At 44.7% G+C, this 13,229-nt stretch overlaps 1 protein-coding gene across 1 annotated transcript in view; it reads left to right on the top strand.

Annotated features, from left to right (window-relative positions):
* Cfap61 (cilia and flagella associated protein 61) overlaps window positions 1-13,229 on the top strand; it is a 250,959-nt gene that overhangs the window by 19,473 nt on the left and 218,257 nt on the right. Inside the window, exon 6 of the mRNA XM_057780855.1 lies at window positions 8,882-9,014. Coding sequence (XP_057636838.1) covers window positions 8,882-9,014 — 133 coding nt within the window. The remainder of the gene's footprint in view (window positions 1-8,881; window positions 9,015-13,229) is intronic.

Below are 13,229 nucleotides of genomic sequence, written 5' to 3'. Positions count from 1 at the left end.
ACTTACTATTTGTTTATTTGTGTGCATGGGTGTTTTGTCTGCATATGTGTCTATGTGCCATGTGCGAACTTGGTACTAGAAGAAGGCATTGGATCCCCTGGAGCTGAAGTTACAGACAGTTGTGGGCAGCAGTGTCTGTGCTTGGAATTGAACCCAGGTCTTCTGGAAGAACAACCAATGCTGTTAACCACGGAACCATGTCTCCTGCCCCAGAAGCTAATTGTATGAAAGAGCTGATAGTGTTTTGCTTTTTTCAATTTGTCTTCTAAGCAATTCATAGGAATTAATGTTTTGAGCTGTAAGTAATCAAGATCCTGAAACATTTTAAAAGGAGATGTAGAAAAATTACAACATTTATCTGGAGACTTTCTTGTTACCAAATTTGGGAAATTTATTACCCAAATACTGCACCAGACTTGTGTTTTGGTGGTCAATCCATTGGTGAGATGGACACGTGCCTCCAATCCCAGCGGTAGAGATGGTAGGGACTTACATGGTCTCTTGCATGCCTCGAAGTCTTCCTAATGTATAGAAACCTTGGGTTTAAAAATTCCCCATAAGTTTAAAAATCACAGTTTCCAGTGATCATAAATTGAATGGGCCTAACTGCCAGTTTAAAAGTTCTAGAATGAATGTTTAGAAATGAATTTAATTTTCGTAAGGAAGACCACTAGAGGGCACAAGAGCTCTTGGAAAGAAAAAGGTACTTCATTTTTGAGCCGTGGATGAAAAGAAAAAAATCTAGTTGCCAACAACCCCGTGTTGCCCTGTCCTATGTTGAGACAGTGTTCTTGATTTAACAAAGCAATCTGTATTCTTTAGAACTAAATTGAATTCTCTATTATTTTTTCAAGTATACTACAGTAAAATGTATTTGTGATATTTAAAGTGACAGCTTTTTTAGTAGTATATTTTAAAGTCTAATTGGAGAAATGCAGACCCTTTAGCTATGGAAGATACTCGGAGGCTGGCGGAGGAGTCTGGGAAGTCGTCTGGATGTGCAGACTGCTTCTGTGCTGTTGCTGAGATGAACTTCCCTAGCACGTGACACCACATACCTCTCTGACTTAAGGGAAGCTAGCCTGTGCTTTTTCCTCTAGGATGGCGGTCACATAGAGCAGACAGGATGTTGCATTAGTGATGTGATCTGACAAACTGTGTGTCACCAAGAGACTCGGCCAAACTGCCAGGAAGGGTTATATGGGATCCAGGGTACCACCATGTCCCTCCTGGCCCAAGGACACTTGTCTTTTTCATCTCTCCATCTTCCAGAAAGTCAGCCAGAGCCACCACACAGGCCATCCTTAGTTTTTGCCATGCCCTAAATTTAGAAGATACCCAATTCTTCAAATGAGGTAAAACCAAATTCAGCTCCACTTTTGTCCGACCTGGTTTTTAGAGTCTGCTGGACATCTGAGTGCCCAAGAGAATGGCCAATCCTTTTGGGTTGGACCTTTTGCTTATGGGTTGGACCTTTTGTTCTCCTAAGAAATTCAAGTATTTTTTTAGTTGCTAGCATCGACAAAGCTCATGATTTCTCCTCCCAAGCCGCCTTCTGGATGAAGATATAATGGAATATTACTTCTCAGAGAACCGTGTTTCTGTTATCCTCCGTGCTGAGGGACTCTATAACCTCAGCACGGTCATCACTGTGGGCATCACTGTGGGCATGCTGAACAGCCTGCAAATGGTAGGATGTGCCTGCTGAGCATGCCACCCTTGCACTGAGATGGCGCTGTCATCTCGTCTTGAGAGAGAGAGAGAGAGAGAGAGAGAGAGAGAGAGAGAGAGAGAGAGAGAGGAGAGAGTGCTCTTAGAGACATTTTACTGCATGGATGGTTCTCCTTAGCCAGAGGCATTCTTGCCACAAGGCTGGCTTTGTCATATGCCATTTGAGACTTGGAGGCTGATGTCATCCGTTAGCATTAGCGCTTAGGGTGATGCAAGATCTTAAATTATCGATTACCCCAAGGAATGCATTTAGTGTGTTGAACAAGTTCCTCGCTATCCATTTTGGAGAAGGGCTTAAGGGACAGTGCTCAGAACTCCAAGGCTTGAATGTTTACTTCTTGTTTTTTCTCAGGAGAATCGGTATTAAGGTCTGATTTTGGACAACTTTGTTAATGGGCTGCAGGAGGTTCATGGCTTAGGGCTCTCTGTCTCTCTATATCTTTATTCCTGAATATCCAGGAAAAATATTCCTGAATTTTTTTTTAGTTTTAAATTATGACTATGTGTTTCTTTATTGTATGAAACATTTACAACATACCAGTCACACACAGACACACAGACACATAGACACACAGACACATACACACATGTACATACTCACCAAAATTTGGGGCCACAATTTTATTAGGTATGTATATAAATATACAGCATATGATGATCAAATCTATATACATTAATGTAGTTAAAAATTGCCATCTCGAACTGTTTTTATTTTGTTTTGCTTCAGAGACAGGGTCTTACTATGTAGCGTTGGCTGGCCTGAAGCCCGCTGTGTAGACCAGGCTGGCTTCAGACTCAGAGACCTGTCTGCTTCCCACAACCCCCAACTCTGTGCTTGGGTTAAAGTTATGTTCCACCATATCTAGCCTCAAATTTTTTTAAAAAAAACAATACTTTTACTTATTCTTTGAGAATGTCATATCATCTATTTTGATCTTATTCATCCCCTCCTACAACTCCTCCCAAATTGTCCCTCTTGTCCCCCAACTTCATATTCTCTCTCTATTTTTAGAAACCCACAGTCTAGTTTGTGTTAGCTGACTACCCTAGGTGTAGGGGCTTCCCTGAGTGTTACTCCACTGGAGAAAACTGACTTCCATGGCCGGCTGCAGTTAAATGTAGATAGCTCCGCGGCTGGAGGTGAGACCTGAGGCCCGCTTCTCCTCCTCTGTGCTGGGATCTTTGTCCGGCCTGCACTTGTGCAGGTCTTACGCAATGCTGTCACAGTCTTCGTGAGCCGAGTACATCTGCCTCGTTCTCTTGCAGTCATCTGCCATCCTTGACTTTTACAATGTTTCTGCCTCCTCTCCCTCACGGATCCCTGAGCCTTGAGGGGGGAAATGTAACCAGACACCCCACTCGGGGCCCAGGAGTCTGGGGTCAGTTGTTCTCTGTACATTGACTGGTTCTGGGTTTCCATGACAATTGCCATCTACTGCAAGAAGATCTCTGATGAGGCTTGAACTGTGTACAAATTTCAAGTTCTAGTTTGGACTCTGGGCTCAGATTCCAGGCCTAGAGTCATATTTCATATTCATTATATAAATAAAAATTGAGTTTGGGCTTTGTTAAAAAAATTTTTTTGACAGTTGAGCTGTGTATACATCTCTATAGATGATTGATTAGTCTGATGCAAACTGTCACCACTCAATAGCCACAAGAAATAGACCCCCTACATGCATATACATGCACACAAACATGCATATACCTACACACACACACACACACACATAGAGGGTTTTTTGTTTGTTTGTTTTTGTTTTGTTTTTGTTTTTGTTTTTTCGAGACAGGGTTTCTCTGTGTAACAGTCCTAGCTGTCCTGGAACCAGGCTGGCCTCGAACTCATAAAGATCCATCTGCCTCTGCCCCTGAGTGCTGGGATGAAAGGTGTACACCACCACCGCCTGGTGGATTCTTTTATTTAAAAAAATTAAAATTTTACATACTAGCTCCAGTTCCCCCTCCCTTGCTTTTTTTCCCTCCTCCACTCTCCCCATCCTCTCCTCAGAGGGGGTAAGGCCTTCTTTGGAGAGTCAACAAAGTCTGGCATACAAAATTGAGGTAAAACCAAATGCCCCTCCCCTCCCAATCAAGATTGAGTAAGGTATCCCGCCATAGGGAATGGGCTCCACAAAGCCAGTTCATGCACCCAGGATATGTCCTGGGAGTTGGGATTTTCTTATATGAATGCCATTTCAATGTACTTGTCTCAGACGTTATTATATTGCTGTGAAGAGACAGCATGACCATGGCGACTCTTATAAAGGAAAGCATTTAATTGGGGGCTTGCTTGTAGTTTCAGAGGCTTAGTTCTTTATCATGGTGAGGAGCGTGGTAGCAGGCATGGCAGTGGGTCCTAGGAAGTAGCTGAGAGCTGCACCCTGGTCCACAGACAGAGAGAGAGCATGATGTCAGCGTTCGGGAACTTCCAAGCCTGCTCCCAACAAGGCCGCGCCTAATCCCTCTCAAATAGTGCTACTCCCTAGTGACTAAGCATGCAAATACATGAGCCTAAGGGGGCCATTCTTATTCAAACCACCACAGCACTTAGAAATGATTAGAATATTAAGTAATTTTTCCAGTCGTGTAAAATAGCTTTGATATTTGTTAAAATAGGTTTGATATTTGTTGACCTGTGTTGGTACAACCTTAATTTTGGGTAAATGTTCTCAAAAATGGAATCACAGGCTATTTTCTCCTAGAACATTACTTCTCTGAACAGTGTCACCAAGGGTTCTTTTTTATGGGGGAGAAGAAAGCCTCTGTGGACAGTGGCTTTTTGCAGGGTAAGTGGGTAACAAGCAGAGTTCTAGGTTCTTGTTGCTGAGGGTGCGAGGCCTCACACAGAGGGCAAACACTGGCTGTATGGGCAGTAGGCTAAGGCACCAGTGTGTGCACCCCATTGCGTGGTCCCAGGATTCATGCCTCTCTCCTTTTGTAAAGGAGAACGCTATGACTTGGAGGTGACATACCTTTGCAGGCATCTTAGCAGGAAGTGGCAGAAGGCTTAGTAGAAGGGTTCTCAGTGGAGTACTGTAGGTTCAGATTTCCAGAGGCATCCTGGGATTAGTAGTCTTTTCTCACAGAGCTGTGAGTGGGGGTTCTTGGGAAGGACCCAGTCCTTACTGCCTGTCACTCCTGCACCACAATTCAGAGCTGTGTTAGATCTTCTGTGCCCCCCCCAACTTATTCCTTGGTTATTAAGATGTCACATCTTGCTTAAAATAATCAATGCTATAGCGAGACGCTGTATATCCAGTGATGATCCCAGTGTCGAGTGTTTTAGAAGAGGAGCCTGGATGGAAGTGTTAACGGAGGGTGGATGTTGCAGGTAGCCTTCAAAGATGCAGGAATTCGGGGGTTGGAGAGATGACTCAGAGGTTAAGAGCATTGCCTGCTCTTCCAGAGGTCCTGAGTTCAATTCCCAGCAACCACATGGTGGCTCACAACCATCTGTAATGGGGTCTGGTGCTCTCTTCTGGCCTGCAGGCATACACACAGACAGAATATTGTATACATAATAAATAAATATTAAAAAAAAGATGCAGGAATTAGGAATAGGCAAGTGGATCGGAGTACTGAGTAGAAAGAGAGGCAAGAGGCGTTCTAAGAACATTGCACATGTCAGCTCACACATGGTTCAGATAAGGCTGACGTGATGGAGGTGAGACCCATCCGGAAACAACGAGCAGCTCTCAGACATTTCCAAGTGACTGATGGAGCTGAGGGAAGCAGAGCTGTGAGACCACACTGACGGTGGATGGAGCAGCCAATGGGATGTCAGGGTAGTGGTCCAACCTTCTGGAGTCAAAAACTCTACCTGCTGATTGTGGGTGTTCTCCAGTTCTTACTGGTTTTTCCCACCTGAGTGACAATTACAGACTGATTTACACTTACATGTGTCTGATCACGTGGCATAGTGGATGTAGTTCAGAGATAGAAAGCTGCATCTTTGACAGGCACAGGTGGCAGATACAGGGTCCAGACCAAAGTGGGCTGGCTTTGGGCACCGTGCTGTATTGTTTTTTTCTTCTAGTCTTTTCAAAAGAACACCTAACAGGCCTTTGATGGGTTTATGGTGGAGCTTCACATATGTGGTCACCCAGCCATGATGACCACTGGTAATTCTCCAAGCGATCACACACACACGGAAATACGTGGGCAAGTGTCAAGGGCAACATCTGAAGGGCACTCGTGTTTTAAACATGCAGTTGGTGTTTGATTTTGGCTCCCCGTTTGGGCCTCACACCTGGGAATTCCTCCGATGCTCTGGCGTGAGGGAATGAGATGGCCAGTGGTGACATCAGAGCCAGGGTGATAGTAAAATTCAAGATTTTGGCTGCTTAGATAGGAGCCACTGCCTTCCGTCCGTTCAGAGTGTTGACAGTTAACAACACCTTGGGTCACAACAGGGTGGCTAACCAGTGCTGCCTTTCTCCTTGTGAGTATCTCCTCACAAGGAAGAGGAGGGAAGTTTAGGGAACCAAGGGTGCTGTGGGCCAGTAAAGAGAAATGCATAAGGAAGGCTAAGCGTTCTTTGTCATATGCTTCTCTGAGCCTTTACTATGTGACTGTGACCCTCCAGAAGAGGGCTCCAAACCGTTCTTTTCTCATTGTTTCGGTTTTTTTTTTTTTGTTTTTTGTTTTTTGTTTTGGTTTTTCGAGATAGGGTTTCTCTGTGGTTTTGGAGCCTAACCTGGAACTAGCTCTTGTAGACCAGGCTGGTCTCGAACTCACAGAGATCCGCCTGCCTCTGCCTCCCAAGTGCTGGGATTAAAGGCGTGCGCCACCACCGCCCGGCTCATTGTTTTGTTTTGTTTGCACGGAACTTCCTCCTCCATGGCCCTGCAGTTCTTCATGGTACCCAGAAGTCATGTTGATCAAGGAACATCTAGATATTATGTATGTCTTTCCCTTTGGTATTTGGCTAGCTCTCTTAGCTCTGAGATCTGAGTTGGTATTTGGTTTGGTTTGCTTTTTTTGAGTCAGGGTCTCACTATGTATCCCTGACTGGCATGGAACTCACTATATAGACCAGGCTGGCCTTGAACTCACAGAGATCAGCTTGCCTTTTTTTCTTAAGTACTGAGATTAAAGGTGTTCACTACAACACCCAAGAGGTGTTTTGTTTTGAGACAAAGTATTGCTTTGTAGCCCAGGCTGGCTTCAAATTCTTTATCTTTCACTCTTAGTCACCTAAGTGGTGTTCCTCCTTGCCAGGCAGCTCTGATTTTCTAAAACTATTTATTTATGTATTATGTTTCTGGGGATAATCCCCAGATTTGTGCATTCTAGGCAAAGTGATCCACCCATATCTCCAGTCCAGCTCGGAGGTTTTATAGAGATCTGTCATTTTTTTTTGTTGTTGTTGTTTTTTAAAATATATTAGTTTCATTACAGAATTTGGAGTTTTTGTTTATATATGTGTGTGTGTGTGTGTGTGCATACATACATACGTACACACTCATATCACAAATGACTCTTGGATCTCATTCCTTTCTTCTTTTCAGCATACTTTTGAGAATATTTAGTTTTGTATTTTCCTGTTTAAGATCCTCTAATACTGTGTTCCTGATACTAAAAAATACTCCAAATTCATGTACTTTTCTCTGTAGTGTGTTTGATGTAACTATCGACCTATATTCTCTCTACACTTGTTAGTTCATTTCTCTACCATCTCCACCGCTCCATCTCCTACATCTTCTAGTATGTTCTCTTCAGGGCTGGTACTAGCCCTGACTTATTCCAGCGGTGGTTGAGCCTGTGTCAGTAGAGGCCAAGTTTCATCCTGGGACCCGAATGGAGATCATTTAGTTGAAAACATCTAATTTGGGGAAGTCATCTATGACAGACTGGGGGGTTGTTATAGCAGGGTTGGGAGGAGTTGTGACCCATCTGGTTGGATGATGAACCTTGGTCACTGAGCCAAGGACACTTCTCTCAACTATTTTTGCATGCCGCTTCCAGCTTTCAAAGAGTGTCATAAAGAATGCCATTTTGAAGGGCACCGTGAACTTTAGGTCTGGCGAAGGCAGGACTTTTGTTGGCAGGCCTGAGCTCATCCGAGGCTGTGCTGCAGCTCTGTGGGCTTGGGCAAGCCATCCCATAAACTCTGGGAGCATCTGAACAGAGGAAAGGGCACTGCCTGACCCCTGGGATTGCTATGAGAGGCACAGCAGCAGAGATGGGGGGAAGCCTTGAGCCTTATGCACATATGGATCCCTAAGTAGATGGGCGGGGCTAGTGTCAGCCTCAAAGAGAACATACTAGAAGATAAAATGGGGCGGTGGAGATGAAAGAGAAATGAATATAAAAAGGTAGAGAATAAAGGTCGATAGTTATTTCTAACATACTATGGGGAAAATCATGGGAATGTGGACTATTTTTTAGTAACAGGAACACAAGATTAGAAGATCTAAGGTAAACTACAACATGAAATGTCCCCAAAAGTATACTGAAATGCAGAAAGACATGGAGTCCAAGAGCCAGCATACCATGTGGTAGTAAGCCTAGTTCCTACTTCCTGAAATAGGTGTCAAGGACATTGTAAAGTGTCCTGAGGATGGAAGTCAAGGTGAATGTCCCCAGAATGATGAGCAGGGCTTGGTTACCTTCATAACACTTTTCCCTCCGAGGAAAGTGCAGAGATGTCTCAGAACAGAAACATAGGGTAAATAGTGACAGCAATGGTTCTGCAGTTCAAGGTAGACACACATGTGCACACATGCACACACAGGCACATACACGCACATGAGAGTTTTAAAAATTTTAAAAAGGAAAGGGATTGTGGGATAATGCCATAGAAGTGGTGATCCTTAGAACTCATTTGGGAAGTGCGGTCCTCCACTCTCCTTGGGTTCCTGCGGATGCTGCCTTACCTCCCATTCTCCAGCAACGCTGACCCTTCTGCTGGCATGACTCACCTCCCTGTCCTCATCACTGCCACTCTTCATCTGGAGAGCTGTAGTGTCATCTGAAATATTTGAAGGTATGGAAGTGTCTTAGAGTTCTGGTTGTGACGGCATCAACCCCTTTCACAAATGTTGCTGTATCTTTGGCGCTTCCCACAGGGGTAGAGCACAGTAGGTGTTCTGTGGGAGGAAAGCAATGGCTAGAGCGAACACTAAACTGGAGGCTCTCTGTTACACAGGGTAGAAGACCATGACGATCTCATGCCAATATTTATGCACTATGACAACACGCTGAGAGAAATTTATGGCGAATACTTCCTGGCTGAACTAATAGAGGCCCAAGACGAAGAGAATCACGCTGTGGTGTGTGAGGTTGGTGACTGACCCTCCTGGGGACGTAGTGAAAGAAACGAGAGGAAGGAGCCGTGCTGCTGCTGGCTTGCTGAACATCCCTGGAGTTGACGTGCCCTTCCCTCCTGCATACCCTTCTAGGTGATGCCAGGCCAGCTTGGGGGACCTGAGAAAGCTGGGTGCTGGTCATGTCCAGCTAACTGGTTGCCACACTCCTGGCCAGGATTTGTGGTGTGGAACTGTCCAATGTCTCTTGGATCTGGCAGAGTATTGGAAGAACAGAGGACAAGGTTAAAGTTTAGGAAGAAAAAAATTTTCTTTAGGTCCTGGTAATTGAGGACGAGGGTGTCAGGGAATTGAGAGGGGTATATCTGACCTCTTTAAAGTGAATCCTTTGATTCAGCTCTCTGGAACTCATAAAAATTTCTTGAGTTTGTAAAACGTAAGTTTCAGACACATACATTGTATAAACAGCAGCATATTTATGCCAGAATGACTGTGGCAGACGTTTTTGCACAATGAAAAGTATCTTTAGAAAATGACCACAGAGAATTTAACATCTTTGATCTTGCAGTAGCAATAGTAGTAGTACTCTGCCAGAGTTGGATTAATAGCCTATCAGCATTTTATTGATAGTGTTAAGATTCTGAATGGCAGCATGAGAGAGAAATTTGATAATTTGCATTTGTCCTCAGATCTTAATAACTTGCAGGTGGTCCTTGGTTCTCTAGATATCAAGGTGAGGACGATACAGCAGTACGCACCATCCCTCCGTGGACTCTGCTTCAGCTCCTGTCTCAGCTTCCCTCCATGATGGGCTGTAAACCTGTCAGTCATTTCTTCCCTTTCTCCCCCCCCCCCCCCCCCCCCGGTTGCTTTTGGTCTATGTTCTATCCCAGCAACAGAGAATAAAGTAGGACAGAGGCCACAGGGAGTGTATGATGTCAGAACAGGGCCCCAGGAGTGGGGTCTTTCACCCATGCTCACGCAGTCCGAGGAAAGCAGCTGGAAGCAGCGGGGGCTCTCACACTTGATCTGCCTGGGGAGCCCTTGGACTAAGGAACCCCAGGAGACTTGGCCTCACCCAGGCTGCGGGTAGGAGTGAGAGTGGGGGCGGGGAGGCTGCTTTTCTCTAAGTTGCAGGGTGTTGTTGCTCAATGGACTTGCATTTTACATTAAAAAACTGGAAAACCTTCCCCTTGGTTCTGGTGTATTGTCACCCACGTCTAGAGTAGGTCTTCTATCAACTATAACTGAACAGCTCAACTTCCATAGTGAGAGCTGGTTTGCTGGACAGGAGACATGATGGGGAAGAGCCTGAATGAATTTTAGGGCTCGTCTTTTCGTATAATGTAACAAATGCGGGCTGGTAAGATGGCGTGGAGGAGAAGGGCACTTGCCCAGTGAGTCTAGTGAACTGAATTTTTTTTTTTAGTTTTATTTATTTATTTATTTTTAATTAATTAATTTATTTATTTAAGATTTCTGCCTCCTCCCCGCCACTACCTCCCATTTCCCTCCCCCTCCCCCAATCAAATCCCCCTCCCTCATCAGCCCTAAGAGCAATCAGGGTTCCCTGCCCTGTGGGAAGTCCAAGGACCACCCACCTCCATCCAGGTCTAGTAAGGTGAGCATCCAAACTGCCTAGGCTCCCACAAAGCCAGTACGTGCAGTAGGATCAAAATCCAGTGCCATTGTTCTTGACTTCACAGCAGTCCTCATTGTCCGCTATGTTCAGCGAGTCCGGTTTTATTCCATGCTTTTTCAGACCCAGGCCAGCTGGCCTTGGTGAGTTCCCGATAGAACATCCCCATTGTCTCAGTGTATGGGTGCACCCCTCGCGGTCCTGAGTTCCTTGCTTGTGCTCTCTCTCTCTCTCCTTCTGCTAGTGGGCTGAGTTTACTCCTGGGAAACTATGAAGAGTGGAGGGAGAGAACCAGCTCCACACAGTTGTTCTTTGACCTCTGTATGTTCATCTTGGCAAATACGTCCCAATACACACACACACGCGCACACACACACACACACACGCACATAAATACTACAGTAAAAAATTTAAAGCTTCTTTAAAAATAATAATTAACAGCTGGGCAGTGGTAGTGCACGCCTTTAATCCCAGCAATTGGGACGCAGAGACAGGTGGATCTCTCGAGGACAGCATGGTCTACACAGTAAGTTCCAGGATAGCCAGGACTGTTTCACAGAGAAACCCTGTCCTGAAAAAAACCAATAACAACAATAATAAATAATAATAGTAAACAAACATGAATTAAATAGAGCTCTTGGATCCCTACCCATCCTGTTCATTAATAGAATCATAATTATGTTTTTGTTTGCAAATGGATGTTTGACTTTGATTTTTAAAAGAGATTTCTATGCCAGCTGCTTGAAAAGCATTAAAAATTGGAATTTGCAATTTTGTTTCTGGGGTGCTATTTTTAGGGATTCATTCTTCATACACTCTTTTCTCTTTTGTTGAAGCTGTAAGACCTCTTAAAGAACATGACTTTTCTTGAAATTTGAGTGCAAATATTCTGTGTAAATACGGTGAGCAGTTTGAGGCTTGCTTCCACATCGGGCCTCATAGCCTTGGTGACTACAAGACTCTCCCAGAAGACATTCAGACTTTGTGCCAACTTCATGCCAGCGTCATAATTCTTACAGTAACGAATACAGAGTCAAATACTCCAAAATAGATGTGGGCAAAGGATTTGATTGACAGCCCACCCTCAAAAAAGGATACAGAAATTGTCAGTGGCACATGAGAAGGAGTCATTTGGCATCGTAAGATGTCAGTCTCATTAGTCCTTTGGGAAGTGTTAGTCAAAAGCACAGTGAGGCCAGCCATGTTGGTTCACATCTGGAATCCTTGTACTTAGAAGACTGGGGCAGGAGTAGCCCACATGCAAAACCAAATCTAGGCCACTCTATTTCAAAAACAGAACAACAAAAGCTTCAGTGAGATCATTTTACTCCCAATCGGGTGGTGGTAGCAATAACAACATCAATAATAATAATAAATAGAATAGTAATGCAAGTTTTGGCTCGGAATTCAAGGACATACTGAGGTGGATGGCCCTTTGTGACAAGAGATTTATTTGAAGAGTTATTAGCATCATAGACGGAGACAATGGCAGCATGGTGGGGGCTCTGAGGAGAGTTCCAGTCCATGGTAGGGTACAGGGGTCCCTTCTTTTAGGTTTGTGAGTGGGGAGGAGTGAAAAGGACATTAAAAGTCCCTCTCTTTTACTTGAAGTGGGCTGTTCTGCTGGAGTAGCCAGGGAGCATCTTAACGCTCCCCAGGTGGTTTTGACTTGCAGTCTGCTTGATGGCTCTCTTCACCACTGCATCAGCCTTCAGCTCTAGGCTGATGAGAAAAGGAAGGGTCAGGAAGCATTTGGGTTAAAGCAGCACCATTTTGAAAAGCAGTGTTTTTCCACAACCGCTGAAAACTACAGGCAACAAATCGCGCAGAGCCTGAACAAGGACTTTGATCTTCCTGTTACGTCTTCGTCTGTGTGATCCAGTCTTCATTTGTAGGAGTCTTTTAGTTCTCTGGTTTTGTTTAGGGTGTTAGTGCCACCCCAATCCCTTGAGGAACTGATCTACCACGGTTGTGATCTCTGCCTTGTTCTTTTTCTTGGTCTATTTCTTTCACTTTCCATGTGAACACCGAGGCAAAGAAAACCACAGGTGGGAAGTGGCAGTTGCCAACCCTATGATGTTGGTGTTCCTAAGAGGTGAAGGGGTCAACCCAGTCTCCTCCAAAGGCTGTGCTGCCTCAGCCATCAGAAGATTTATGTTCCAGAGAGAGGAGACCAGAGATCTTATTCAAGGACAAGGACATAGGCAGGGCCTGGGAACAGGAACCAGGCAGGAAAGCCACATCTTGTGTCTGAAGCCTTTAGGGTTCAAGCTAAATACTGGTCCTACTGTCCCACCCTACCTGTCATCCTGGACAAGACACTACCCTGGGTGGAGGTATCTGGCCTAGCTTGAGAGAGATGGTTGTCAAATCCTCAGGAACTTTGCAAGCTGTTTGCTGAACATAGTCATCATTAAAACTTGTAGATTCTCACCTTTAATCTCAGCACTCAGGAGGCAGAGACAGGCAGATCCCTGTGAGTTTGAGGCCAGCCTGGTCTACAAGAACTAGTTCCAGGACAGCCAGGGCTATTATTCAGAGAAACCCTGCTTTAAAAATCAAAAACAAACAAACAAACAAAAACCAAACCA

The sequence above is a fragment of the Chionomys nivalis genome, chromosome 9, assembly GCF_950005125.1.
Source record: "Chionomys nivalis chromosome 9, mChiNiv1.1, whole genome shotgun sequence".
Lineage (NCBI taxonomy): Eukaryota > Metazoa > Chordata > Mammalia > Rodentia > Cricetidae > Chionomys > Chionomys nivalis.
This window is presented reverse-complemented; position numbering and strand designations above follow the sequence as displayed.